At 52.1% G+C, this 27,829-nt stretch overlaps 1 protein-coding gene across 1 annotated transcript; it reads left to right on the top strand.

Moving 5' to 3' along the window:
• Window positions 1-1,160: 1,160 nt before the first annotated feature.
• B4GALT1 (beta-1,4-galactosyltransferase 1) lies at window positions 1,161-27,829 on the top strand. The gene is made up of 6 exons (XM_050913276.1): window positions 1,161-1,434; window positions 14,018-14,253; window positions 21,658-21,845; window positions 23,308-23,430; window positions 25,012-25,116; window positions 25,711-27,829. Exons 1-6 carry the CDS (start codon window positions 1,161-1,163, stop codon window positions 25,844-25,846), a joined length of 1,062 nt encoding a protein of 353 aa, XP_050769233.1. The 3' UTR covers window positions 25,847-27,829.

The following is a 27,829-nucleotide window of genomic DNA, read 5'->3' as shown; positions in this document are numbered from 1 at the left end:
CTGATGCCCACTGACTCCTCTCCAGTCAGCTGTGAGCAAAGTGCCTGCAGCACCCCTGGGAACAGCAAGGTTAGTCCTGGCTTACTGACTGTCGCTGCTCAGTAGAAGGGCAACACTAAATGCTCCCACCATCACCGCTGCTGCCTGAGACAGGGTTACAGGGCAGCTCCAAGGAGGTTTCTTTCCAGACTCATGGACTCGCCATTCATAAGAAACACATGTAACTGAGGGATGTTGGATGGTGCCCAGACCTGCTTGCCCAGGCACTTCTACTGGCTTGATGATGGACACAAGGAAACTCCTTCCTCAGGAATGTGGGGCAGCTCTGGGACAGGGCACCAGAGAGGTGGAGATCCCCATGCTGGGCAGCTTTCAAGGCTCAGTGGGACAAAACCACAGCTGACTTCACCTACTGCTGGCAATAGTCTTGCTCCAAGCAGGACGTTTGGCTGGAGGCCTCCAGAAGGCCCTGCTGCCGGCACTGCTGGGGTCCTGTGATTTATTCAACAAAAAGGTGGTCCTGGCCTGTCTCGCTTTGCAGAAAACGCGTTGAAACAAGCTCTGCTGAGCTGACAGAAACAGTTTACACTTAGTCGTGCCAAGTGAAGACTACCTGCAACCTTCCATGGGGCATGAACCCAAGCACAGCCTGCGCTACCCCGCAGCAGCTCGCAGCTGCCTCTTAACGCCCTCCGCTAAAGCTGAGCGTTTTTGCGTGCTGCTACAGTGACCTGCACGAACCTGCAGCCGTGGTTACTGCACGGTGTACCGGGTACCGTGCTGGAGAGCCAGCCAGAGAAGAGGGGCGCGCTCCCAGGGGCCAGCCCCGCCGCGGGGCTGCCCGCTCCGGTGCAGGGGGGGACGCTGCTTAGTCGCCGCTGGGGGAGGCGGGCGGCATGCCGGCGGGCGGGGGGGCCGGGGCGGGATGCCGGGGCGGGATGCCCGGGGGAAGGGGGGGAGGGGGGGCAGGGCGGGATGCCGGGGGGGGCGGGGGGTCCCGCCGGTGCTCCCCGCGGTGCCGGGCGGCGGGAGGCTGCGGGCGGGGCGCGGGGCGCGGGGCCGGCCCCCGGCGGGCGGAGCCGCCGCCGCCCCCGCCCCGTCCCCGTCCCCCGTCGGCGGCGCGGCGCGGGGCGGGCGGCGCTCCCCGCCAGCGCAGCGGCATGAAGGAGCCGTCGCTGCCCGGCACCTCGCTGCAGCGGGCCTGCCGCCTCCTCGTCGCCTTCTGCGCCCTCCACCTCTCGGCCACGCTGCTCTACTACCTGGCGGGCAGCGCCCTGGGGCCGCCGGGCAGACCCGAGCCGCCGCCGCGCCGCTCGCCGCCGCCCGCCAACCTCTCGCTGCCGCTCTCCCGCCCGCCGCCGCCCGCCGCCCGGCCCCGGCCCCCGCCCGCCTCGCCGCCGCCGGGCCCCTGCCCCGAGCCCTCCCCGCTGCTCGGTGAGTGCCGCCCCGTCGGGGTTCGGGGGGGGGGGACGGACACGACGACGACAGGAGGGCTCCGTTTCTTCCCCTCCTGCCGGCCGCCGGGTGCCCGCCGCCGTCCGCTCCGCGGAGGCCACGGTGGGGGGCGCGGGCATCGCGGGCGGCCGCCGCCGCCGCCCTCGCCCGGACGACAGCGCCCGCCGCCGGGTGCCGCCGCCGCGCGTTGGGTCCTGATGTCGCTCGTGGGTGTCTGTCCCCGCGGGGCGGGGGCGGGTGTGACAGCGGTGCGGCTGCCCACGCGTGCTGCCGGCCGGCCGGCGCAGCCTCGCAGCGCCCGGCGGAGGGGGATTGTGGGAGAATCCCCGGGGAGCCGGTGTTTGGGGGGACCGAGGCGCGGATGCTCTCGCAAGGAAGGCAGCGGCGAGCGCAGCCCCGGCGCTGTCGGGGAGCGCTGCCTCTCCGTCCGGCTAGGTTTCTTTCTGGTTGCCGGAGAGGTTGGGTAATTTCCTCTGGGAACTCTACCCAAAATAATACTCTTGCGCAATCTCACGGGAAGGATCAGACGGGCTGTTTGCGCTGTGCAGGCTTTCGCAGTCTTTTGTGTGCGCGGACCTGCTCGATGAGCGGCATAGATATAAAAGCGTTGTGAGGTAGGGTCATGAATACAGTTGTTATGCATCCCAGCGGCGCTTCCCACGTATTTGGTCCTGTGATGCAGTATCCTGATACGTGGCAGCCTGGCGTGTCTTTTATCTGCACTGGAGCTGTGCTCCCCACAGGCCTTTCCCAGGACTGCTTGGGTGCTGGGAGGCTGGCAGGCTGTTTGCAGGTGTGCAGCCTGCTGGTGGTCTAATTTTTACATTGATCACCTGTAGCTGTTTTGATCCACGGGCTTTGTCATAAGGCAGGGGTGGGAGCGAGGTGAATTTCAGCTTTTTTCCTCCCCTTACAAGGTTCTCACCCAACTTGCTGTTTGTAGTTGCTGCTCCTTGAATAGACCCTCCTATGGTGTAGGCACAGTTCGTTGCCATGACCTGCTGGCATCCCAGTTGGTAGTGACCTGGCCACAAGCTATTTGGGCCCTGGAGCCTGGGGATCTTCTCCGTCATCATCAGCGTGCCACGTTAGCACGGGCACCTTTATTACTGAAGATCACAACGGGGGAAGAGACTTCCGAGATGCTACCTGTGGTTTTCAATTTACGAAACCGACACAGAAATTCATAGTTTCTCTCTGTGCTCGCTGGTCAGCTGTTTATGGATCAATGCATCTGAATAACAAATGACTGGTTTGTTATTTTAGGAAGGTGGTTTTGAGGTCACTAAAAGGAACTGTGCTATGTTTTTTTGTTGTTGTTTTTGATTCGTATCTTTCACTTTTTTTCCCCTAGATCACTTTAAGTTGAAAGTGGCTGTGCAAGCCTGTCCTCACAAGAGTGGATGTGGGAGCCCTTTATGAATATGGCTTTGCTTTAAATGGTCTCCACTTACGCTGATCCCCTCAGGAGTGAGTCATGTGCTTTTGAAATGCCTGGAGTTTAGAGAAATGCTCTTAGTGTCTCCAAGATCCAAAGCGTTATCAGAGTTAGTTGCCGAAGGATCAATTAAAATATTTTATACCGTCTTTAACATCTTCAGTGCAATTTGCTGAATCTGCCAAAGGCCAAATGAGGCTATTGGAAGTGGTTACAGATGTTCAGAGAGCTACAAGGCCATGTAGAAAGTAGCTCTTTACAACACAGTAGGCAAATGGTTTCTAGCTGTGTTACCTTCAGTACTTGTGGGGTGGTGCAGTCAGAGGCAGGCTGGCACCGTCACGGCTTCTAGGTTTGTAGACAGCATGTAGGTGAGAAACCTGATGGGTATTTTTTTTTTCCTGCTCTTTTCAGGTTTTGGTAGCAAACAGCATTTGTAAAACAATCCTGTTGTGCCTCAGATGTTGGTCAGAGCTGAGTCTGCCCGGATCAACAGCTCATGTATCTCTAAGGCGGGTGGAGAGGCATACACTCTGCAGGCATTTCTGGTACTTAATTCACCCACCCAGAATTCAAAAAAATTCTTCTTTTTGTGCACAAAGCTCCTTATCGGTATGAACGTAACAAGCAGGAACCAGCAAGAACCTTCCTGTGATTCCCACCTTCCCAAAGTCATGGAGAAGTGCTCTGATGAGAACAGGTAGCTCTAACTGCCCTGTTCCCTCAGCGTAAACCTAAATTTGTTGAAATGCACCTCATCCTTTTTTTTTTTTTTATTTTCTGCCCTCCTCCTCCCCCCCCGTTGTTGGGAAGCATGTGATAAATCACGCAGGATATGTGTGACTGAGCTGCTCAGGCTTTTTGAATGGTCAAATAGCCAGATACTCGTTTCAGAGGCCCAGAGTTTTCTTTCTAGCGATGTTTAGAGGGAGTAGTTTACAATCCCTGCTGTCTGGCTCTGCAGCAAATGCATTAGCTGAATGAGGTTTAATCTCTACAAGAAGCTGCCAAATTTAAAATGCTTTTATGGTTCACTTGCCTTTATTTATAATTTAAAACATAAATCAGGGCTGGGGAAATAATACTATAATTCAACTTTGAATTAAAAGTCCTTAACAGCTATGAAATTCTCTAATACAAGGTAATATAAGCATTTTGGATTTATGTTCCAGTTGAGAGCTGCGTGCCAATGAGTATCTTAAATGGAGTATTGAGAAGCAGAGCCCACTTGCTGCGGTGAAATTTCAACATTTCTGACAAGTCCAAAAGCAAGCAAATGTAGATATATCCTGCAGGTGTCCATTCCCCAAACTGTTACGTTCTTTAGGAGCTGTAGAACAGTATTGTTTGGGGTTTTTTTAAAAAAAAAAGTTTAAAAGTTGCTCTATGGAAGTAGTATATATGTTGGCCTAAGTGCTTTCAAAACGGTTGAATGCTTTTCTTCTACCTTTTCCTTGAGTTCTTTGTGTTTTGGTGATGGGCTAGTTGTGTGCCTGCTGTTTTTAGGAGGGAGTGTGGAAAGGGGCTGGTTTTTGGCAGTGAGATCCCTCTCCAAAAGAACTCATCTTAAAGCAGCATTTATCTTACGGTGCCAGAAGTCTGCAAAGCACAATCTCATGGACAGGCTCATCTGTATTTCAGGGATGTCATTTTCAAGTCCTGCCCGATCGAGAGCACGTGTTGTTTATGGAGGTTATTTTAGAATACAGCTGTCTCCTTAGCCATTTTTGACCCTCATTTAGATACCAGGTGTGGCTGGTAAGGGATGGCAGACCGAAGAGATGTGTTCTTACCCTCAGCCCTGTGAGCATCTCATGGCAAAGACGACCTAAGGCCGCTAAACATGGTGCAAGTCAGGTGTGTGGCTCAACAGCTTTTCACCTCCAGGCTTAAGTTTAGAAAACTTGACATCCCCAAACCCTAATAATTAAGGGATATTGACAAAACAACAAATTTGGTAGGTTAATATAAGAACGAGTGAACTGTCCAAAGCACAAACCACCAGAGATGCACCCATTTTCACTAATGTTTAAAAAGGAATACAGTTTTCAAATGGTTATTTGCTGGGAGATCTTGGGCATACAAGGAAAACAACTGTTTCTTCAACATGTCAGAGTCCTGGATAGAAACTGATGCTTCCCACTGTTAGCGAGGCACGTTTAAAAAACCAAGGACGGAGAGAAGCTCGTTTGGCCAGCTTGTGGGTGAGCAGCTGTTGCTCAGTTGGAGGGGGGAGGACCTATGGCACAGGCTTTCTCTTCGATGCACCGCTTCTGGTGCTTGTGTAGTCAGTGCAAGCAGTCGCTCTAAACTGTAAATGCTGAAGATAAGTGATGAGGGTATTCTGATGCTTTGAGGTTTGTTCAGAGGAGACAGAGGTAGCCTGTCAAATCGGTGGTGATGCTTACAGAAGTTTTTGGAGGCTATGTGCTGCCTGAGAGGACAGCGAATTCACAAATAATGTAGTTTGAGGCCCCTGTATATGTGGATGTTGCATGGGCAGGGGTAGAGGATGCTTTAGCACTGGCAGAACCCTAGCGGAGCGTAATTCGGGGCGAGAGTGAAAGCCTAAGAGGTGCTGAAAACACCGTTTTTTAAGAAGTCTTCTGGTGGTGACTGTGCTGGAGGGGTTTGGTAGGTTTGGCATGCCTGGGGTCAGGTTCCTGTCACGTTGCCCACCTGCAGTCATGGGCTCTTGTCTCCCTGTGGGGGGTTTCTGCCCCAGAAACTGGGGGCCTCTGAATCTGTGGGGTCACTTAATGATACCAAGTGGTGGAGAAAGCATTTGCTTTACACGCAGCATCTCCCCCTCCTCTCATCTGAACTTGCTATTGTCTGCTTTGCTTTTTTTTTTTGTTGTTTTTTTGAACCTTTCCGATACAGCCGCTATCTCCGCTCCCTCCCGCCTCCCCCCCAACCCAGGTGCTACAGGCATTACTTTGCTCATGGCCAGAAGCTGGGGTTGTGCTGTGTCCCTCCGCCGCCTTGTTTCGAAGAAGTAAAACAGAAACTCAGAGAACAGCATGGAGAGGGCTGGGGGAGGGGGAGCTAACACGTGGACCAGTTTGCTCAAAGTTAGGCTTTCTTGGCCTCAAAAGAGAGGTTGAGAAACTGTGTTAAACTTCTCCAAAGAATATGTTTTAAGATGTTTGGCAGAGAGCAGATGCGCGATCCTGGCAACACTGCCGACAGCTCCGCAGCTACCCATGTGGTCGGGAGCACGTCGTACCTCTGACGTGCAGGCTTTCTTGGTGGGCAGGGAGCTGCCTCTGTGGTAAGAGCATCCCTAGCATCCTCTTACCTGGTCAAAGTGAAGGTCAAGGACTATTAATGGGGCTTGCAAACTAACTCAAAAGGGTACCATGCCTTCCTGGAGAACAGTTGTTTCAGGGACACGGCACAACATATGGGATGTGCTGGGGAGAAAAGCAAAGTTTTCTGTCTCGTGCATCTCGTGTTTTATAACGTGCTTGTTTCTCTGCCAGCGTTGATCTGAAGCAACAGCTAGTTTCTTTGGAAATTGGGCCAAGTTTGTGTTTGGAAAGAGACAGACGCTTGCAGCTTCCCGAACTGCACTTGGATGCAGAATTTGGTTAAGCTCTCAACTTTCCTCCTCTGGTGTGGAGCTCCTTAGTTAGACTTCACTCAGCAGATGGAGAACATTGTTGCTGTGTTGAGGGCCCCCCCCACCCCAGAGGTTAGTGTGCTGGGGGTGCACGGTCCTCAGCAGGGAGATGCTTTGGGTCTGGTGGCCTTGTGAGCCAGCCCGAGGCGCTGGGCTCCTGGACTCCACCGCTCACCTCCTCCCCTCGCTGGTGGACACTCCTTTTCAGCCAGCATCCTGCAGCTACAGCTCCCCTCCCTCCCTCCTGCGCACCTTTCTCCGCGGGGCAGGAGGGGTTTTGGTTGCAGAGGTTTTGTGGACAGAGCCAGCTAGTCCACAGCAGTGCTGCAGTGGTGGGGCCAAAGATCTGGGTTTTTCTGGGACATGGAGGGAGCGGTGTCAGTGTCCAGCTCACCCCTGTCTCTCTGGGCTGGAGAAGGTCTCACTGCTGAGCCTGTCCCCACCGGGAGAGTGTTTTCCTTTGTGCAAATCGGTGCCTAGAGCCCCTGCCTGCAAGGAGAGGTGCTTGGTGAGCCAGGCGTGGATTAGCACCTCCAGACGGGCAAGCGGTGGCCGTGGCCACCAGGGATGCTGGGGCACAGCAAACAGCCTTTCCAGCTGCCTCCCGGCTGCAGCTGAGCTGCAGGAGCTCGGGGCAGTCCCCAAGCCCCTGCAGATGTTTGTCTGAGAGAGGGCTGCTTTTTTCACCTCCCCTACCACCGGTCCCCAGACTGGGGTGTCACTGGACTCGCTTTGAGGGCACTTACCTGCAAACATCTCTTGCTGAAGCTGGAAATGGCCCTGTAAAGACTTTACAGGTCAGGTTTGCACAAACCTGTGCACTCGAGGCAGCAGGGTTTCAGCAGCCATTTCCCCAGGCATGCAATGCCCTGCTCCTGTCCTTGCCTCCCGCACTCCCCACCGGCGGCAGCACCCTGTGCTTTCCGGGGTGCACAAGCCCTGGCTGAGTTTCAGCCAGACAGACGCACCTCCGCCCCACCTGGCACCCGGCGCTCGCCCGCGTTATCTGGGGAGCTTGCCCCAGCCCCGGGGCAGCGCTGGGATCCAGGTGCAGCCGCCACCGGTGGGGTGGGATGGGATGGGGCAGGGGGGCTGCGGGGCTGCCTTGCGATTTGGGGCAGCCCCTGGGAGAGCCACGTCCCTGGGATGCCACTCAGCCCGGGAGAGCTCCTGCCCGCCCATCCTGTCCCACGGCAGGGTGGGGGGTTCCTGGCAGGGGGCAGCTCAGGCTTTTTCTGATCCAGGCCTCTCTGTTTGTTTGTTTTGAGTTTGCTGTTTGAGGGCCTGGAATTTAATTTCTCGGCGGCAGCGAGAAGGGCTAATCGCATGCAGATTGCCCGGCTCAAAGGGAGACAGTTCAAAGCCACTTCAGTGAGCGTGCGCTGGATTTGAGCCACCGATGAGGACTTTGCTTCTCTCCCAAAAGTACCTTCTTGTGGAAACGACAATCTTTTTTTTTTTTTTTCTTTTTTAAAGATGCCATGTACTAGTGTGAGACCTTGTGTTGGAATAGGCAGTGTTTGGGGTTGGATTAAGAAATTTTTTTCTCTGGCTGTAGTCTTTCAGTTAATCATGCAAACCTGCCATCATGCAGACCCAGTGTTGCCAGCGCGTGTGATGCATCCTCATTTTTTTCAGCCTGTTTCCCTTTGGGGTCCACAGTTGCAGGTGCCAGACGCTGTGTGAGCCTGCCCAAGACAGGGCATGTGATGGTGTAGCAGGCTCAAGCCTTGCGTTGTCATAGCTGACATCTGTAAGGGGATGCAACTTTGCAAGTGTAGACCAGCCAAAGAAAATGTATGCTGGTCCTTGGGAAGGCTTTTTTTTTCCTCACTGGGATATTTCTAGCCAGATCCAAGGATTTTTTTTTTTTTTTTTTAAAACGCTCATGGGGGAGCAAGGGCTGCAGGCAGCAAGGGGCAGCAGCTGCCAGCCAGTTTGCAAGGAGACAGAGATCTCCCCGTGGCCATTTTGGTTGCCTGCCAGGACAGAGTGCTGCTTGGGGGACCCAGCTGGATGAGGGGTGCTGGGGCTGGCCCTTCCACCGGTCCCGTCCCCCCCTGCCAGGGCTGAATCCCAATTCGAGCCTGGCTGGTGCCGCCTGTGTAGGCGCTGGCAGAGCTCTGAAGTTTAGCTGATTTTAATAGGAAACGCTCGCTTCGCTGAGCCGTGGGATGCAGCTACCTGCCTGCCCTGGAGCTGCCACGTGGATCTGGGGGCTGGAGCGACCCGTGCTCCACAGCCCGGGGTGGGGGGACTTGCCCCATGTTTTCCAGGGTGGAGCTGGTTGTTTTTCCCAGCCATGGCAGACTTGGTGTGGCCGATGGGCCCTTCCCTTTTCTGCTGGGCCCCTGCAAAGAGAGCTTGCTCTGGGTTTTTTTTTCCCTTTCTGTGAGTTCTGCTTCTCTTTTCCAGCTTTCCTTTCGCATGAGGTTTGTCTGAGCATGGCAGTGTGGGTGTGCACATGGCTCGGCAGCTGAAGAGCAGCGCCCAGCTCTCGGCCAGAGCGATGGAAACGTTATTTCCTGCTCTGTTTGGGGAGAGATTTTTTCTAACTTCAATGCTACATGCTTTTGCTTTCATTCTCACTAAATTAAATATCTGAGATTTGCGCCTGGCTTAAAGCGTGCAGGTGAATTTTGCCGTTTTTCCCAGTGAAGTGCTTGGGAGGGTGATTCAGTCTGCTGGATCACCTCTCCAAACCTGCCCATGAGCCCAGCTGCCCTCCTTCCCATCTCCATCTGCTGGGGCTGCACCACCCTCCTGGGGAAGGGTGTCCCCCACCCCATCCCACCTGAACCCCCTGGGGCTGCCCTTTGTGGCTGCTGCCCCATGTTGTATCACCCGCTACCACCTTCTTGGATGGAGCGTGGCACCGTCCTGTTCGCAGCCCCCCTGGGGAAGCAAGAGTACAATTCTGGCTCTGCGGGGCATTGCTGCTTGAGTTTTCCCAACACTTGTAGCATCTGTGGTCCAGGGAGGCTGGAGCAGCCTCTAGATTTATTATAGCATCAGGATTCTAGGCTTTTTGTGCGAGGGTCCTGTCATTCGGGTCAGCAGGATGAGCACCGGGGAGGCCGCATGCTGGCAGCCTCACACGGCAAGAGGTTTAGCTGTTGTGGCAGGCGTGGCCAGTGGGAAGCGGGGCATGAGAAGATCACCGGAGCTGTGGGCCGGGTTCCTGAGAATTTAGCGCTGCCCTGCCTCTGTTTTTTTGCAAGCCTTACCTTTTGCTTCATGTGAGAAGCTGCTTCCTGTTTGTGTGCACCACGCCGGCCCCCCAGCATCTGTGCCTGCACAGCGCTTTTCCTGTGCACCCTCCCTTTGAGCAGAAATGCTTCTGACTGCCAGAGACGGGGGACGGGAGGGGGTTGGCTTTTTTTTTGTGTGTGTGTCTCTCTCTTACCCTACCACTGCCAGCTAAAACCTCCTTTTACAATCTCTGAAGTGTTTGGATGTGATGCCGTGCTTTTGTGTCTTTTGCAAGCTTCCGGCAGTTGCTTATTCATGTTTTCGAGGTTTTCTTGTGCTAAAAACGTACGGTGGAGGGTCATGAAGCTTCTCGGTTGGAGCTTTGTAACTCTGAACCCAAAAGGCATCTGCCTACAAATCCCAGGCTGTGTGGGTGACGGGAGTTGCAAGTCCACATAAGCTCTGTCATGCCTGTCTGTTTTTTGCAGGGGCTCAAGATACAGTGGCTCCTATGTTAGGCAGTCACCTTGAAAAGAAGCAGAAAAGATTGAGATGGAGTGAATCGGGCTGGAAAGTTTACCTAGTAAACATGGACTGGTGGGACAGCACTTGCAGCAAACTTCACACGCTTTCTTGGCATGGGCAGATCATGTCCTGAGTCAGCATCCTTGGGAGACAACAGCTTTGGGGCTGCTTGCTATCCAGGTAGTCAAATTTCGGTCAAAACGATTTAAAATTAGCAACTGGAACCATGACTCTGGTCACCAGTTGGAAAGCCTGCGTTTGCAGGTTTGGATTTAGCCTTATCCTGCTTGGGAAGTGAACTGAAAGCATCGATTCGCAGCAGGTGGTATATTGCCATTGCTTTTTGTCAGCCACATGGCTTTATGAAGTCTAGTTTGTTTTAGCCATTCTGTATTTGAAAACAGCCTATTCAGGTTTTTTACATTTTCGTATTCTTACTGACGCCAGTGAATGTATTAACCGGGTGATTTGCATCAACCGTGTCTCAGAAGTGGCTGCCTTGCTGTACATGTACGGCGCCGGTGCCTGGGGTCTTCTCACTGGCCTGCATGTCGGCTGCATCCCTTGGGGCAGCATTTGCAAGAAGGTGTGCTGCCTTTAAAATGGATTTGATTAACTGGAGGTCGGAGCAGTACAGAGCATTTCTCACTAGTGTCCTTCAAGACTCTGAAACTGTTAAATCTCTGTATTCCGCAGCTGGTTTTTATCATGAATGTGTTTTCCTCTCCCCTTTTTTCCTTGCTGATGTTCCAGCCTCCTGAAGGCAAACAAGAGCAAGTGCTGGCAGGATGAGCGGTCCGTGTTTGGCCCTGGGGGGCTCGTGGGTGCCAGCCTGCAAAAAACCCTGCTTGCAGTATCGAAACGCTTGTGGCTGTCCTTGCCCAGCTGGAGCTCACACGCTGCCAGTGGGAGATTTCCACTGTAAATTCGCCTAAATGGCAAACTTTCGTTTCCTCCCCCCTTACGCTGCACAAGTGAATGCAAAGAGCCTTTGTTCGTTAAACTAGAAAGCATCCTCCGGGCTGATGGGGCTCGCAGTTGTTTCTCGGGAGCAGCAACTGGGAGCAGAGAGCGCAGCCTGCCCTGGCAGGAAGGGGCTTGCTCGGTGGGACGGCAGCCGGCCGACGCCTGGGAGCAGGCCGGGCTGGCAGGGCCCAGTGAAGGGATGTGTTGCTTCCGCCCTGCTGCTTCCTGCAGCGTCCCGCCGGGTCCGTCCCGCTGCTGGCAGTGGGGTGCGAGCAAGGCAGGAAAATAACATCAGTGGGCACATATGCCCAATGTAATCCTGTTTGCTGGCCATGACTGGTTAGGTGAACCGTGCCCAGTGCAATGCCCTTTGCTGTTTTAAATGCAGAAAAGTGTAGCATCATCCTAGCTGAGAGTCCCGGACTCCTAAAGGAGGTGATGCTACGGGGCAGAGGGATGGGCAGGGGTAAGCAGGCATAGTGGTGGGTTGAGGCCAGAGGCTGTTGTGGGACAGCGCTCACCACCACGGTGGGCAAGCGGTACCCAAGTTCGGAGGAAGCGATGCACTCTCTCCCCCTCCCGCCCCCACTGGCCTCACTGCTCTGGTGCCTGCCGCCTGCGTGTCCCACTGGCACGGGGGTGGCTGTGCCCAGCTCCCGATCCTGCCACCACCGAGCCCCTGTCCCGGTCGTGCCACTGCATGTTCCTTCCTGCCCCAGTTCCTCCCATTCTTGCCTCTTCCTCCCGCTGCAGAGCGCCCTCCGACCTCTCCATGCAAGCCACTTTTCGACTGGAGAGGCTTCGGCCCTGGCTGTGCAGGGGCCGCAGGGCTGGCTGCCCACAGGGCAGGCATCCGCAGGACCCAGCTTGCGCCATGGGGTGGAGAGGGTGAGGAACCAGGCAGGCGGGTCAGGGGTGCAGCTGGGAACCGTGGGAGTGCTGAGAGCATGGGCAGACTGATCCCAGTGCCTGGAGTCTGAGAAATCGCAGCCTTCTCTTTGTGCGAGAGGGAAATGTGGAAACTTGCCCATTTAACTTGTGCAAAATGCAGAGATCAGGACATCCCTTTGCATCCTGCCCTTGATGCCAGTTTCTGCAAGGTCTTGCCTCCACTGTGCAGGCAGTGAATCAGGCAGCAAAGCTTCCTTGCTGCCTCCGGGGGTACACTGAGCACCTCTGCCTGTTTGGCCGGTCTCCTTCTTGCCATCTTGAGCCTGAGTGAGCACAGGTTTGTGGAGCAGCACAACTGAGCTAAAGTAGCTTCTTCTAGATAAATAACCAGGGAATGAGCTGTGAGCCTGGAGCATTATTTCTGCTTTTTTAGTAGTCACGTGTTGGGGTATGCACAAGGTTGATTGTGATGGCCACTGTCTTTTAGAGCACTTGCGCCCCTTCTCAAGGGGCTCCATAAGTGCAGTGTACCCACCACTGGCATGTGCACACAGAAGTGTGCACGCTGTGCGTGCCCTCGGAGGGGCCTGGGGGTCTCTTCAGCAAATGCAGGGAGACGGTAGCTCTAAGACACATGTGCGAGTGCGTGCATGGATGCACATGCGTGTGTTCACACCCAGATGGAGGAGAGGGGGAGGGTAGAGCAGCCAAATCTTTTAAGGAGTGATCCCCAGCCTAGTGTTTATGGTGAAGACCTTCTGCTTTATGCACAGGAGCCTCAGCATCCCCATCCGCTGCAGAGGTTTTAGTGGGAGCCTAGTGCAAAGCCCAATTTATTAGCTCGCCATTGCTGGGAGCAGGACATGGCAGCAAGAGAGGTCCTTCTGCAGGCAGCTTGTGCGCTGGTTAGGTTTTTGCAGCAAGTCTGTTCATCAGGGCTGGAGCAGCTGGAAGCAAATACTGCAGAAAGGCCAGCCTGGATGTTAAGAGAGAGCATCCACAAAAGGGCTGTGGTCAGCAATGCCGTGTTTAGCCACGGACCCATGTACAGCTGTATGGGAGGGACTGCTTTGGAGCTGGCATGGCAGAGCAGAGAAGCCCTGGCAAGCAAAGAGCACTCGTGCAGCCGCATGAGCCGAAGTCTTGCACAGTAGGTCTCATCGGCCGTATCGGTGCCCGGGGCTGTCACTGCCCTCTGTCCCTGAGCTCAGCCTTGAGCAGCTCGGTGCCTGCCATCCTCTCCGTGGTGCCAGGGGGGATTCTCAGTTTTACACACCAGTTTTGGCACAGATTATTTTGGCGGTTTCAAAACCTGCCGCTGTTGAAACCTTGCGCAGGAATTGCCAACCTGCATGCAAATCTGGATATGGTTTTTTTAGCAGTTCTAATACAGGACTTTTAATAAATAATGGGCATGCCTACAGAATACTGAAAGTATCTAAAAGAAAAAAAACAAGAAAGGGGTTTTTGTTCACTTTGCATGTGGCTAGCCTTGGCATAAGTAATTACATCGGTAGGAGAGCAGGACTATTTTTGAAGTGCTTTACTCTCACGCTGTGCGAGGTCGGTGAGAGCACAGACGGCAACGCTCTTCTCTAGGCTGCTTTCATGGTGCACGTGCCAGTGGGAGCGCAACTGTTGGTTTGCCATGCAGATAGGAGGATTTTCAAGACTCGTTTGGTGTCAGCGACTTGGTTGGGGTCTGATACCGAGAGACTACAGCATTTGCGGGTTTGCTCTGAATGGTGTTGTGTGGTTGCTTTGCGGATGGCTGGTCCAAGCTTCAACACCTCCATGCACTGCTGGGATTTTGTTTGGATCCAAACGTCTGTTTTTAAAAAACAAAAAACAAACGTGTAAAGGATGTGTCCTCAGAGAAATAAATTGTGTGTGCTAACTCACTTTGTGCTGTGCGTCTCTTCCAGTTGGTGCACTACGTGTGGAGTTTTCCCAGCCTGTGAACCTGGAAGAAGTGGCGAGAATAAACCCAGAGGTCAAAGAAGGAGGTCGTTTTGCTCCGAAGGACTGTATAGCACTTCAGAAAGTAGCAATAATCATACCGTTCAGGAACCGAGAGGAGCACCTGAAGTACTGGCTGTATTACCTGCACCCAATTCTCCAAAGGCAGCAACTAGATTATGGAGTGTATGTTATCAACCAGGTAAGATGCTAAAGACACAGGACTTTATACCGCTCTCATGACACTGCCCGTGCCCCCTAAAACAGAGGAGTGGTTGCTTTATCCTGAATGGCAGTGAGCTGGCAGGCAGGCATAAGGTTGCTTTTTAAAAAAAACAAAAAAGGCTGTAGCACTACAAAAAAAGTGAAAATGAACATGAGCAATTTTGCTTTGATGATTTTGATGGAAAACGTGAGGTCCCGTCTTCTGGTCAAGCACAATTCACGCTAAAGAGCTTCTGCTTAAAAAAACCACTTGGTGAGGAGGGAAAAAATCCCTAATAGCACAACCCAATCTAATATCTCTTTCCAAATGTTTCTTTTTCTCAACTGCTGCAGGAATTGCATACAGAGATCTTTAAGGTGGCAAAGTAGCATTAATGCCTAATCTGGCATTGGGTGTGCCATAAAGCTGTAGGATTTCACTTACTTTCTTGAGCAACTTCTGTTCATGTTAGTGCACAAAGTGTCAGGATGGAGAAGGCAAAGCTGTGGCAGTGGAGCAGGTGAGTGATTGTCTTCAGGTGAACAGAATAGAAAAGAAACAAGTAGTGACGGGGGTTTTTTGTTGGTTTTTTTCCTCGACATCTGATGGCCTTAGACCTGGCTTTAAAAAAAAAAAAAAAAAGGCATGTTTCACTCCAAACAAGCTGTCTTAATTTATACCATAAAGGTGGTTAAATACGTGGGTGTTGTTCACACTTGGAAAAGCTTAAAATGTGTAGGCATTTGCGTGGGCTGCAGCATGAAAGGGCAGATGCAGTTCTGAGAGCCCCAGCAGAGACCGCTGGCTGGACAATCTCACAGCACAGTTTCTCTCTTGGATATGTATTTATATTCTGCTTTCTCAGCTCTGTAAAAACTGAGATGAAATAACACGCTTCTTCAAATGTAACTCCTTAAATTTGCGGATCAGCTGATGTGTTTGGGCATATCAAACACCAGGAATATTTAAAATAGTCACCCAAGCGATAAGTTTCCTCACAGAATTGAAAGTAAGGGGAGACCTTTTTCTAGAGAGAAAACCAATAGTCCGTTACTACTATTTCTCTTACTTTGCTCATTGCCAGGGTGCCACAGATCTGGGCAAAAGTGATTTGTGGGGAATTAGTGGTAGCTCCCAAGCACAGCAGCCAAGATGCTCCGGTGTCTGCAGCCAACTGTGCTTGTGGCCTGGTGGCTGCTTCGCTGAGGGCACAAGGCGTTTCTGCAGCATGCGGACTGGCATGCTGTGCCCTAAAATTAAGCCCTGTAAGGAGACCCTTCCTGTGTAATGCAAAGAGCAGCTGGTGCTGTTGTGGCCCAGCAATGCGGGGCCAGCCCCAGCCCTTCGTCCTTCAGGCTGCATTTCTTTGCACATGCAGCATTTACCTGTGCAAGTTACTGGTGCCACAAGGTTGCTTGAGCCACGGTTCCCACTGGTCACTGGAGTGCAGGTGGGTGAAGGTGGCAGGACAGCATGCCTCACTTTTCTGAGCGTGGCTTGGAAGCAAGGGTGTAATGCGGCTTCCAGCAGCGGTCCTGCGGCGGGGGCTGCTGCTTTCCCGGCCAGGCATAGCTCACCAGCTGGCTCTGTGGAGGACCGGGGAGAGCTAGCTGCCTGCCCACAGTCCAGGGGCACTGCTTGTGGGTGAGTGGCCATCTCCATTGCAAAGAGCCAGTGGTGCAGCTGGGGCTTGTATTTCCCCATCAGTGGCGTTCAAGGGTAAGGAAAGCGAGGGGCCCGATCACGTGGAGGTGCGCCGGTGCCCATAAAGGCAGGCAGTGTCCAAAGCCTGGTTGGAGTTCCTGCTGCTGCTGCGATGGTGCATGCTGGCTTGCGTTGCCCTGCGTTGCTGGCTCCTCCTCTTCTCTGGTCCTGTCCTCCAGTGCTAGGGCTGTGGGGCTGTCTGTGTGCTCTAACCCTCACAAAAATTATTGAAGCAAATGTTTTTTTCAGATGCATCCCTTGAGCAAAGTTGGAGCGGGAGTGTCATGCGGTACACAGGGTATATATGTCCTGGACACAGCCAGTAGTCAGATGTAGGTTAGCAAGTAAGACTACTTGATTTGTAAAATAAACATGCTCCTGTTGCATGCCTCTAACAAGCTGTGTCTGGAAGAGGCAGAGCGGTCAGTGGTGGTAAACCCACTGGATGCATCACCCGAGGGTGAGTGGGAACATTGAATAGAGAGAGTTGCAGAAAAGGTATTAATTCTGCCAGAAGTGCAGTAGGAAAATGGTCTTATTTCTCTGCTGTCTTGACAATTGCTTTTCTCTTTTTCTTGTCTGTCCTTCCCTTTGCATCTGCCCTCCTTTTTTTTTTTTTTATTTTATTTTTCCTTCTAGTGGGGAAATATTACCTTTACTTGTTAATCCTGTCTATATCAAAGCAATCACTGAAGCAAGGAGAATTACTGTGTGATCTGGTTCTTACACGCTGCCTACGTGCTCTTCTGTGCTCTGCATCTCATAGAAAGAAAGAGGAGCGCTGAGCCCTGCTACTGCTGCACTGGTAATGTCAAACTTCTTCCTTTCAGCGCAATGTGTTTCCGTCATGAGTCCGTTGTGTCTCCACCATGCTGTTCTTGCGTGCCTGAATGCCTCAGAGTAGGACTTGGCTGAAGTCAGGGCGATGATGTTTGTAAAATGCCCCGTGTGTAACAGGAGCCAGTGGAAAATATATATTATGCTTCACCCTCCGTACTCCACCCCCTGCAAAACCCAAACCCGACGCATGGAGTACCAGTTGTAGGATCTTTCAGATAAATCTGAGATGAGGACATACGGCTGGGTGCGCTTTTTGTAGCACCCATTCGATGCTGTGCAAGCATGACTTCAGCAAATGAGAAGGCAGTGGCGAATTTGTGGCGTCTCCCTCAGGCCCGCTTGCTCCTGCCCTTACCCACATGCTCTCCGGTGCTTTCAGCCATTGCCATCTGGGCGCTCAGGTCTAGAAATTAGTTTTCTCGCTGCAGTTCAGCCTGTGCAAATGCCCGTGCAGCCAGACTGAAGTTTGGGAAAGGGGAGACTTAGCAAATTCCCTGAAAACTATGCAGTTGTTCAGTCGTTTTCCACTGGCCCCTGGCGTTACCTGCAGTGTCCTCAATAGCAATTTTTCAGAGTGTGTGTGCGTGTGTGAGTGTGGAGTGGTTGGGGCATCGCACTTATTCATGTTATTTTGCAGGGGGTATCAGGACCCCCCAGGTATGCGGGCAAAGGAGGGAATTGGCTCAGCTCCTGCTTACTGTTGCAGTGGTGGGGGACGCAACGGTAAGCGTTCCCCTGTGGCTGCTCTCTCCTGCTGCCCGATGTAATGGTGCTGAGGCCTCAAACAACCTTCTGACAGAGAAACAGCAAAGTGTCTCCTGGTGTCCCTGTATGGCCCTGGAAATCTGTTTCTACCTTCTCAAGTCCACTGGAGCATGGACTTTTATGTGGACATTGTGTGTGTGGTTCAGGCTGTCTTGACGGATCCCTGACTTAGCTAGCAACCTCCTGTTAGAGGTGATGGCTCTGTCCTAGCCAGCCAGAAACACATATCCTCACCATTACCTCCCTGAGACCCGTCAAGTTTAGGATCCAAGTGAGGGAGATGCAGCCACAGGTCCTCTGCACTGCCATGCTGTCTGCAGGAGGAATCACAGAGCTGCCTCCTACATGCAAGTGGGAGGCAGGACAAAATTGGGACAGATGTCTTCTTGCTGGTTTGCAAGCCCTTTAGCTTGAGTGACAGTTCCAAAAACCTCAATTTTATCTGTCTGGCACAAAAAAAAGGTAGCGTCCTTTGATAGGTCTGGCTGAGCAAACCAGATTCAGCAAAGGTAAGGGATGGGAAGTAAAAAAGCCTGGATGTTCTTTTGCTGGGGCTGATCATCTGCAGGTGTGAGGAGTTAGCATCAGACCCTGCTTGACTGAGGCAGCAAGTTGTCCCCCTTCAGCCAGTCTCTCGTGGACCAGGGAATGGGGATGGACTTGGATGTGCTGGGAGAGACATAGAGAGTAAAATCAGGAGCCAGAAACAGGTGCTAGGCACCAGCACTGAACTCAGACATGGGTTAAGTTTCAGGACAAGAGAACACAGGGAAAAAAAAATGTCAGGGAAAAAAATAGCAAAACATGCTTGGACTACATCTTTTCTGGTTGAAAGCTTAGGAAATAAGCATGGAGGCTACATCTAGAGCTTGGCTGCATTGTCAAAGCAGCAGTCCGCTGTGCATTGCCTGGCTCTTCAGGATGATGCTCCTCTGTCCAAGCAAGTCCAAACTGATCCATTTCCTTGTGGCAGATAACAGGGAGCCTCCATGGGCTGAGGAGCTGCCAAGCAGAGGCGAGGGCTGGAGGTTTCTTCAATTCTGCTTTATCTGCTCTCTCACGGGTCGCCTGTGGTACTGTGCCCTGTGCTGACCTGGAAGGGACAGCAGTACAGAAAGGAGATTTCCCAGCTCTCCTTTTTTTTTTTTTCTCCTTTCAAAAAATTGGGGATCAGTCAAAGATGGAAGCCTGCAGCATGTTTCTGAGTTTTGAGAGATTTGAATCTCAGATACTGCAAGCACGCCAGTGCTTCCACATTGCCTTAGGTAAAGAAACAGAGCTTTCTGCAAAAAGCAAAACCTCTTCTTGGTCTTTTTTTTGCTCTGATACACAATGTAAAGCCCTGCATACCTCCTGGGACAGAAAACCAGCCTCCTACCCTCAAAGGAGTTACAATTGATAACAGCATTGCAAGGTTTGCTGCATGAGATACCTGCTCGCTGTAACGTTACTAAAAACTGGCTTGGAGAGGGGTTTTTGTTTCCTTTTTTGGTTGTGATTTGTTTGTTTCCCCCCCGGGCCTTTTGGATCCCCCAGTGTGAAGCTGTGTGGCCATTTGGGAGGAGAGTGGCAGTGCCCATGTGAAGTGTTTGCCGTGTGTCTGGTCCCTCTCCACGCGTGGGGCCCTGGCGTGGGCTCTGCCGGAGTCCGGTGGGTGAGGCGGCAGGAGAGGTCCCGTGCGCTCTTGGTCCAGTTACTGCGCTGTGCTTTGGGGTTTTTTTGGGGAGAGGTTTAAAAACGCAGCTCCTCGTAGCATTGTTCATCCCTAAGTGTCACCCAGAGGAGTTAGAGGCTACCTGAAGGCATGGGTTAATTACAGCTGAGCCTCTGCTGGTAACCAAATCGGTGTGAAGTGCCCTTTGCCTTGAAATTTCATTACAAAAAGAGCAGCCAAAGGGTGTGAAATGAGGACACTCTCCTAGACTGGACCCAGCAGGTGCTTTGAGGTGTGAGCACATTGCACTTTGCACCAGCACCGGAAAAAGTGCCCCTTGGGACTATGGAGCCAGGCCCGGGTTTGGTACCATGGGACCAGAGGAGTGCTCAGCAGCTGGGGCTGGGCAGCCCCCTTCGCTGGGGGAAGAAAACCCCCCGATCCCACAACCTCAGCTGATCCCTCTCCCCAGCCTCTTTGTTCGACTTGCCTTCATTTTCTGCACTCAAGTTTTCACTGCTTTTGCTTATGCATGATGGTGATCATCTTCCCACCACCTTAGTTATTGTGTGAACCCTTTTGTTTCAGGTGAGGATGCTGAGAATTTGCTCAGATCCTCCTCCACGAAAGCTCACTCCTCCCTGTGAAGTCATTTATGCCCAAGGCAGGTGATGAATGCTTTTGAAAACCTTGGTTTGACACTTGCATGTTAAAACCTTCATTTGAAAGGTTTTTGTGGCCATTTCAAGAACCTGCATTGGCTCTCCAGCCACAAGTCCATTAACCAGTCTGGATTAAACAGTTTCCAAACTGATTATTTATTAACCAGGCAAAGCCATTTGGGAGGAGGTGATGTTTTAAGCTGCTGCTCCTTGGGCACAGTATTTTATCCGTCCTTGATTCGCGTCCCACACTAGGCGCGGGTACCTCAGGGTGGGGGGATGGCTTGCACGGCAGGGGAGTCCCTTGGCTCGACACTGCTCAGAGGGCGTGGAGGGGGAAAGGTGGGATGTGGTAGAAGAGAAAGGATTTGGCAGTCTTGGTTTCCAGGCTGGCAAAAAACTTCAGCCTCCTTCAGTGATGCCCTATGAGTTCCCTTCCGCCTGCTCTGTTTCCCTGCACAGGGTTTGGGTTTGAAGCTGCTGCTGCAAAGTTGGGTCCTGGATTGGAAATCCTTACTCTCAAACCACCAGTATTCTTGGGTTTGTGGGTATGATGCTGTTGTTTTTTGAAAGTACTCAAGCAATTTGCGAGCCCGTACTTGTGCTCAAAGCCGCGTGTGCTTTCGAAACTTTTCTGCCTGAGAGAGGCCAAACTGATTCTCCTCGGGCGCCTTGTTGCTTGGGGAGGAAAGCAGAGATTTTCCTGCCTCGCTCTCTGCAGGTCCCTTCGTTAACTGCACCTGCCCTGGGATAAACGTGCCCTGCTGAGGTGTCAGCTCTTTTCAGGTCCTTCCCATCATGGTGACAGCCCTCCTGGTTTCATTTTCCTGGCGAGGCCCCCGGGATGGATGGTGCGTCATGCCATGCTCTGGCTGGCAGAGGAGCAGCGAAGAAGGGGCTGTGCGCTGCAGCAGACGGCAGCGTCCTGCGTGCGAACTGTAGCCCTTGCAGGAAGCAGCTTGCACCGGCCTGCCGTCCAGTAAACAAGGCTGTGTGTCACAGCCATGTGCTGAAGCAGCAGTGCCCTTTCCAGGGCGCAGGGAGTGTCCTGCTCCCGTGCGTGCTTGGCACAGGAGCAGGAGCGAGCGGCAGAGCGGCAGACCTTAGCTCCTGGTGCCACCCCGTGCTTTGCAAATGGGGTCTGGCACATGCTTACGCATGGTGCTCAGCAGAGGCCACACCACGGTCCCGCAGCCATGTTGTGGCAGAGCTTAGGAAGAGGGTGCTGAAATCCTGGCCACAGAAAGGTTTTGGTCCATGGTCCTTGTCCTGCCTGTAAGCTAAAGCACCGCCAAGGCTTCTCTCTGTAGCAAGGGTCCCTTCTTCCAGAGGAGCTCGTCTCTCTTTGCTTTTCTCCACGGCTCTGAGAAGCCCCAGCTGCTTGCCCCGGCGATCCGTAAAATGTGTCACAAATTCAGTCCTGAAATGCCTGTGCGTGGGGTGGGACAGGGGGACCGCTCAGCATCAAACCTGCCCTCTTGGAGCCTCCCACCGAGAGAGGGGAGCTGAGCCGGGTCCAGCCTTCCCTCAGCCATTTTGGCTGCCCCTGCGGTTTGCAGCTGGCTCAGGTGCCATCGTCCTGCAGGTGGCATTTCAGGGCAGGCTCGCTGTGGACATCCCGTGGGTGCTGCGGGGGGAATGCTCGGGCTCGAGCTCAGTCCCATCACAGGCATGCCAACCCAGTGCGGCGGCACCCGTGTCCAGCGACAGGTAAGACTGCTGATGTCAACTGTTAAATTTAAGTCACTTAACTGTTTTTATTTGTTTTTCAATTAGGATGGAGAAGAAGAATTTAACCGTGCTAAACTGCTGAATATAGGATTCGCAGAGGCCTTGAAAGAGTATGACTATGATTGCTTTGTGTTTAGTGACGTAGACCTTATCCCAATGGATGACAGAAACACCTACAAATGTTACAGCCAGCCACGGCACCTCTCTGTATCCATGGATAAATTTGGATTTCGGTGAGACGCCTTTTGGAGGGGCATTTTGTTCCTAATATCGCCGTTAGCCTAGCAGGCCAGGCGCAGCGTTACACATCCCCACCCACCATTGAAAGCATGGGAAAATGTCTCTGGCAGAAGCCTGTCTTGGCGTGTGCGTCCCTGCAGGGAGCGGGTGGCTGCGAGCGGGATCGGCTGGAGGGGAGGAAGGGGGAGAAATGCAGCTGAGCAGTTTATTAAAATTCACAGCTTCTGGAAAGTGAAACGTAGGGCAAGGAAAAACTAAGAGCCCGTCGTTTTGCAGATGCCCACGTATCCCTTCTTGTGTTTCAGGCTGGAAGCTGGAAGACAGCTAGTGTTTCCACCCAGTCTGAAAAGTGAGACACTCTCACACAGTGAGAATTATGTACCGCTTTAAAAAGACTGCATCAGACACTATTTTAGGAGCAAAACGAAATATTTTTGGCTGTTCGATTTTTGGGCCACTGAGGGACCTGCCCTGGTATCTGAGCGCAACACAAAACGAAATGCCTTTCAGCATACATTTGGGTTCAGCAAGCTGCTGTAAACTAAAAATGTGTCCTGCTTTTCCTTCCCCTCCCCGCCTCCCCCCCCATTCCAAATCCCCAAAGGGGAGTTTAAAAGCTCATCTACAAAGTGAAAACCGGTCGTGACCCCATGGTGGCCAGTAGTGCTAAAGATACAGCAGTGGTGTTGGTGGCAGGACTCCTGCACGTCTCCACTCCAGACCCAAGCCCTGCTTGGAGCAGGACTGGCACTGGCACTGCAGCAGCTGCAGTTTTTTCTTGCAGCTAGGTGAAGCTTAGAGCAGAAATGCAGGCCCCAGGGGTTTCTTCTGCTTGTTGAAGCACAGACAAGGTCTGTGGTAGGTCCTGGTGATCCCTGCGTGGGCCCTCTCCTTGTGCTGTGGGTCTGAATTTTGTCTGTCCCTGATCCCCGGTGAATCGTCCCCCGTTTCAAGTGGGAGCTGGTTGGCTTTGTGCATGCAAGGTCACGCTGCCAGCTTGGTTTTGGGCGGCGAGCTTTCCTTTGGAGCACTGGGGAGCGTGGAGGCAAGCGGTGGAGCTGCGGGAAAAGAAGGCTCTGCGGCACCTCTGATGCCTCGCTGAGCTCTTGCCACTCCTGGGGCATGCATGTCACCCATCCGTCGTTTGGCGAGGTGATGTGCATCACCAGCCTGTCCTTTGAGGACAGTATACTTCTTAGTGAAAGGCTGTAGCCGTTGCCAGTTGCAAAATACTTCCCAGCTGTATTTGGGACCGAGCCCACCAGCTCCCTCTGCCTCGGCCGAGTCCAGGGCACCAAAACACGAGCTGCTCCCTGCTGCAGGGAGGTGCCGTGCGGTGGGTGCTGGCTCACCGTGGGCTGGGGTGGAGGGCAGCGGCAAGCCCTTTTCAGGCGGGCAGGCTGCTCCTTGGCTAGCACCTCTCCTCCTCTAATGGCCTTTTCTCTCTTCTTCCAGGTTGCCTTACAATCAGTATTTCGGAGGTGTGTCTGCCTTGAGCAAAGAGCAGTTCACAAAGATCAACGGGTTCCCAAACAATTACTGGGGTTGGGGTGGCGAAGATGATGACATTTATAACAGGTGAATAAATACCCTCCTTGGCACCCGGAGTGCCTCCAGGGTGGGGATGAGCACAGACCTGCTGCTCTCACCTGGGGGGGGGGGGGGGGGGGCACAGGGTGTCTTTTCACCCTGACCACGGGAGCCTCCCCTCCAGCTGGGGGACGGAGGTGGCGCAGGGTGACCTGCTGGCTCAGTGAAAGCCTGTTTCTGCTGGGTGCTGGCAGCCTATTTCGTAGCTCCCAAGGTGTGCAGGGGAGTGGGTCCATCTGGAAAGATCCCACCCCTGCCCCACACAAGCATCGCTTGTTTGCCACACAGCCTTGCAAGCCCGTGCGTGGGTTGGAGCAGCACACTTCTGGGTCTCCCAGCGCTGGCCAAAGGAGGGGGATTCAGGGCATGTGGTGGGGTGGAGAAGACCTTGACCCACCTAGCCCAACACAGCTCGAGGCTTGTCTGGGTCTGCAGCATGGTAGTGGATCCCTTTATTCCCAGGAGACCTTCGTTTGTCAGGCTGTAAGCGGCTCTAAATAACGCCATGAGCTGTCGCTTCCTGCCCGGAAGGAAGCCAGGCAAGGTTCAGAACTGCGGGAGAGGAGGAAGATGTTTTCACAGGGCAGGCTGGGACCGCCCCTGCCTGAAGACCAGGGCAGAGGGTGGATGTGGGGTTGTGCTACCTTACGGCTTTGTGTCCCCAGGGCAGTCGCTGTGAGAAATCATCGTGGGGAGCTCAGATTTGGGAAGCCCTCTTCACATTTCTCGATGGCAAAACCACTCTGTGTGGTCTTTTCTCTAGGCTTTCCAAGCTCTTCTGGGCTTCAGGAAGGGTCTTCCTAAAAATGCTTGTACCTTCCTGAGGTTCAGCACTTCTGTTTAATAAACCAAGCGAGGGACAACCTTCCAGTGGGGCAGGGCATTTAGAGCAAGGTGGTAGTCCTCTCTTTTTGGGGGCACTCAGGTTTTGAGAAGCAGAAGATGCTATATAGAAATGAAATGGGAAATGCAAAGAGGAAGAAACCAGGTACTTTTCCAGCATCGGTGTCCATGAACTGCAGGTGCCTTGCAGAGAGCATGCAAACAAAGACAGGCTGCCCCTTGCCCGGTGGGTCCCAGGTGGGACCATTGTGGCTCTGACCATGTGTCCCCCCCATGCTGCTTCACCACCATTCACTTCAGTTTCTGCCAGCACTGCAGCTTCCACATCCTCAAAAATGAATGCACTTCTGGCTCCTTTCCAGATGGGTTAAAATGCCTCCCATTCAAATTCTAGTCTACAGCCTGGAGCAAGGTTAATGCAGGCATTGGGCGTTGGTGGAGCTGGCGGTGCAGGGGTGGAGGTGAGGGTGCGGTGAATTAGCAGATCCTTGGTGTTGGCAGGGGGACGTCTCTTTTCCCCATGCTGATGTGGCCGTGTAGAAAGGGACTGGTTTTCCCCGCTTTTGGTGTTGGCAAGCCTGCAAACACACTAACAACATCCTCAAAAAAAAAAAAAAAAAGAAAAAAGGCCAACCCCCCCAAACCAATGGTTATTTGTGGAAGGTGTGGCAGAGCATCCCACATCCGTCTCCTGTCACGAGTGTTTAATGTACTTGCTTTTTACAGGCTGGTGTTTAAAGGCATGGGGATATCCCGTCCGGATGCCGTCATTGGGAAGTGCAGGATGATTCGGCATTCCCGGGACCGGAAGAACGAACCCAACCCCGAGAGGTGCGTCTCCCACAGCAGATTCAAGGGGCACCTCCTGCCCTTGCTGCTCCAGCTGCTTGGCTTTCTCTTTGCTGTGCAAAAAGCCCTGTCGCGGAAAGCCTGCGGCCATCTCCTCCCTTGCTGACCTCTGTTCCCTGAGCCATAAGCTGCCCCCTTCCCCTTGCCAGTTTATTACCTTATTACAGACCTTTTCCCCAAGATATCACCATGGCACGAACGCCTCTTGCCTTTTTTTTTTCCCTCTCCTTAAACGCAGCAAATTAAGCTCCGAGCAATTGTTTCCAGCTTGCCTTTAGCATATAAAACCTGTGCTCCAGTGCAGAGCTGGAAAAGGGCCTGTGTGATTTAAAAGCTTGGCTGCTTTTTCCTGGCTAAAATTTGACCCCATAGGGATGCTTTTGCCCACTGCTCAGGCTGGCCAAATCTGGGAGTTTATGGGACCCGTACTGATACTCAGGTTCTTCCTAAAACACCAGAGATGCTGCCTGAGAGGCTATAAAAATGTCATTCGAAGTTCGGGTTGTTTAAACATATTTTTTTTTCCCTTTCTTTCTTTCTTTGTTTTTTTTTTTTTTTTTAATTTCCCTTCCGCAGGTTTGACCGAATTGCTCACACAAGGGAGACAATGAGCTCTGATGGCTTAAATACTCTGTCCTACAAGGTGTTAAGAACTGACAAGTACCCTCTGTATACAAAGATCACAGTGGATATCGGCTCGCCAAATAGCTAACATCACAGGCACAAGAGAGACCTTGTCTGTGTTGCCCAGGACATCTGGCCTCACTGATGCTTTACAGCTGCTGGTTTTGTAACAGTTGCAATGAACAACAACAAAAAAAGGCCTCTTCTGGCATGCCAAAGCATCTCCAAATTGGTTGGACAAGTGCTTTTTTCTTTTTTTAAATTCCAAACTTGACTTTACACAACTTTCTAGCTCTCCATTGTTTTGTAAGTCCAGAAGCTGTACATAAGGGTTGTAAATATTTACTTTGCCAGAAAACGTTGAATCTGATCTATTTGCTGCAGTGCTCCCCATGTTGAGTTAATTGCTGGACTCAAATTTTACTGATTACAACTGTGATGCATCAGCAATTACTGCCCATGATATTTGGTATTTTAAATGAGGTGGATGAAAACATTCCTTTTAATTAATTCCTGGTTTTACTTTATGAAGGACTGTAAAATGCTGCTAAAATTGTACAAGTTTACGCTTTGCATTAGATTTTGTTTTTAATGGAGACAATGTATATTTTTTTTCTCATGGTGACCAAAACAAACATCTTCTCTATGTGCAGAGCAAGTGTTGAACAACCAAGTCTGGATTCAATGAATGTCATTATTTCTTTTAGCCTCAGAGGAGGCTTTGAGTGAGTTGAGCCAGAGTTTGCCAGAATTTGCCAGTGAGCTCTCTGCATAGGATGGGAGCTACACAGATGGCATCTGCAAAAACTGCTGGCTTCAGATAACCTTACTTCTGGATGTGATAGTGACTTTTTGCCTCAGCACACCACCACCTGGGGTTTTGGGGGGGGGTGGGTGTTTTTCAGTTTTTTTTCCTTGAAATAAAGATGAATGAATTTAATTGCGCAATAAAATTATGGCCTTAAATTTGCTGACACTTGTTAACAGTGATAGGAAGTTACCACGCTATTTAAACATTGTCTGAAGATTCCTAAAAACAACATTTTTCTTGCAAGGTCATGCATAAAACTTGAATTCACTTATTACTTTTGTTGTTGTTGTAACATTTTAATAACTTTTTAAAGTAATTTGTATATCCTAAGCAGTATATTTAATACCAGATTAAACTAGGGTGCAGCATAATAGGATATGATTCAAGATCTCCTTTATCTTCAGACTAGTAGCCTTTTTATGTGCATCATTATATATAAGCCATGTATTATATTTGCTCTGCGTATTTGTCCATGAAATCTCCTGCAGTGCTGAGATAGTCACAGCAGGGCTGACATCCAATCGATTTTTCTTTGCCTAAAGCCTGTTGCAATGTGTCCCCTCTATCGGGAAACTCCCTTCTGATTTTCTCAGGCTTTGAGGGACATGCACGTTTTAGAATACTACTTTTTGTCAGTGCACCAGGGCACCACCTGTACAGACACCCTGCTTTTCCTTCCCGTGACCATATGAAAGCCTCAAGCGCTGACACCCTTGGAGCTGGTTTAAGTGATTTAGAGCTCTCAGCCAGAACTGAGAACTGAATTCCTTCTGGTGAGTACTTTGCCACCAGCTCTGACCACAGCAATTTGCACTTCCTTGGCCTGTGCTGAAGGCTGTTAAAATCAGGGACACTTGTTCTATTGGGGATCATCTTCAGCACTGCCTCTTTTTTTTTTTTTCCTTTTTTTTGGTTTTTGGTTTGGTTTGGTTTTTTGTTGAGGCCTGAAGGTTTTGCTGAACCCTTGCACTGCAGGGGTGGGATCCTGCAGGGGCCGGGGAACAGTGCATTTCTTCCTAGGCCAGCAGTGGTTCAAAGTATGCACGGAGACTTTAATTACTAGGGAGACACCCAGCTGCCTTTTCAGTCTCACTTTGAAAGTGTTCACCCCCTTCGCTTAAAAGGTGTTGCTGGCCATGACTTGCTGCTTCAGTCACGCTGGGAGCTGAGCGAAGGTGAGTTTGCATGGAGCAGGAGCGAAGCGCAAGGAAGCAGGCTTGTGTTTAAGAGCCACTCTCTTGTGCTTATCGTTGCATTAAA

The sequence above is a fragment of the Gymnogyps californianus genome, chromosome Z, assembly GCF_018139145.2.
Source record: "Gymnogyps californianus isolate 813 chromosome Z, ASM1813914v2, whole genome shotgun sequence".
NCBI lineage: Eukaryota > Metazoa > Chordata > Aves > Accipitriformes > Cathartidae > Gymnogyps > Gymnogyps californianus.
Note: the sequence above shows the minus strand (reverse complement) of the source record. Positions and strands in the feature narration are given on the sequence as shown.

What these genes read in the sequence shown, in the direction of transcription:
- B4GALT1 (XM_050913276.1), top strand. Translation starts at nt 1,161, where the DNA reads ATGAAGGAGCCGTCGCTGCCCGGCACCTCGCTGCAGCGGGCCTGCCGC. An exon ending in CGAGCCCTCCCCGCTGCTCG is followed by an intron (nt 1,435 to 14,017) that starts GTGAGTGCCGCC and finishes CGTCTCTTCCAG; the next exon opens with TTGGTGCACTACGTGTGGAG. An exon ending in AACGAACCCAACCCCGAGAG is followed by an intron (nt 25,117 to 25,710) that starts GTGCGTCTCCCA and finishes TCCCTTCCGCAG; the next exon opens with GTTTGACCGAATTGCTCACA.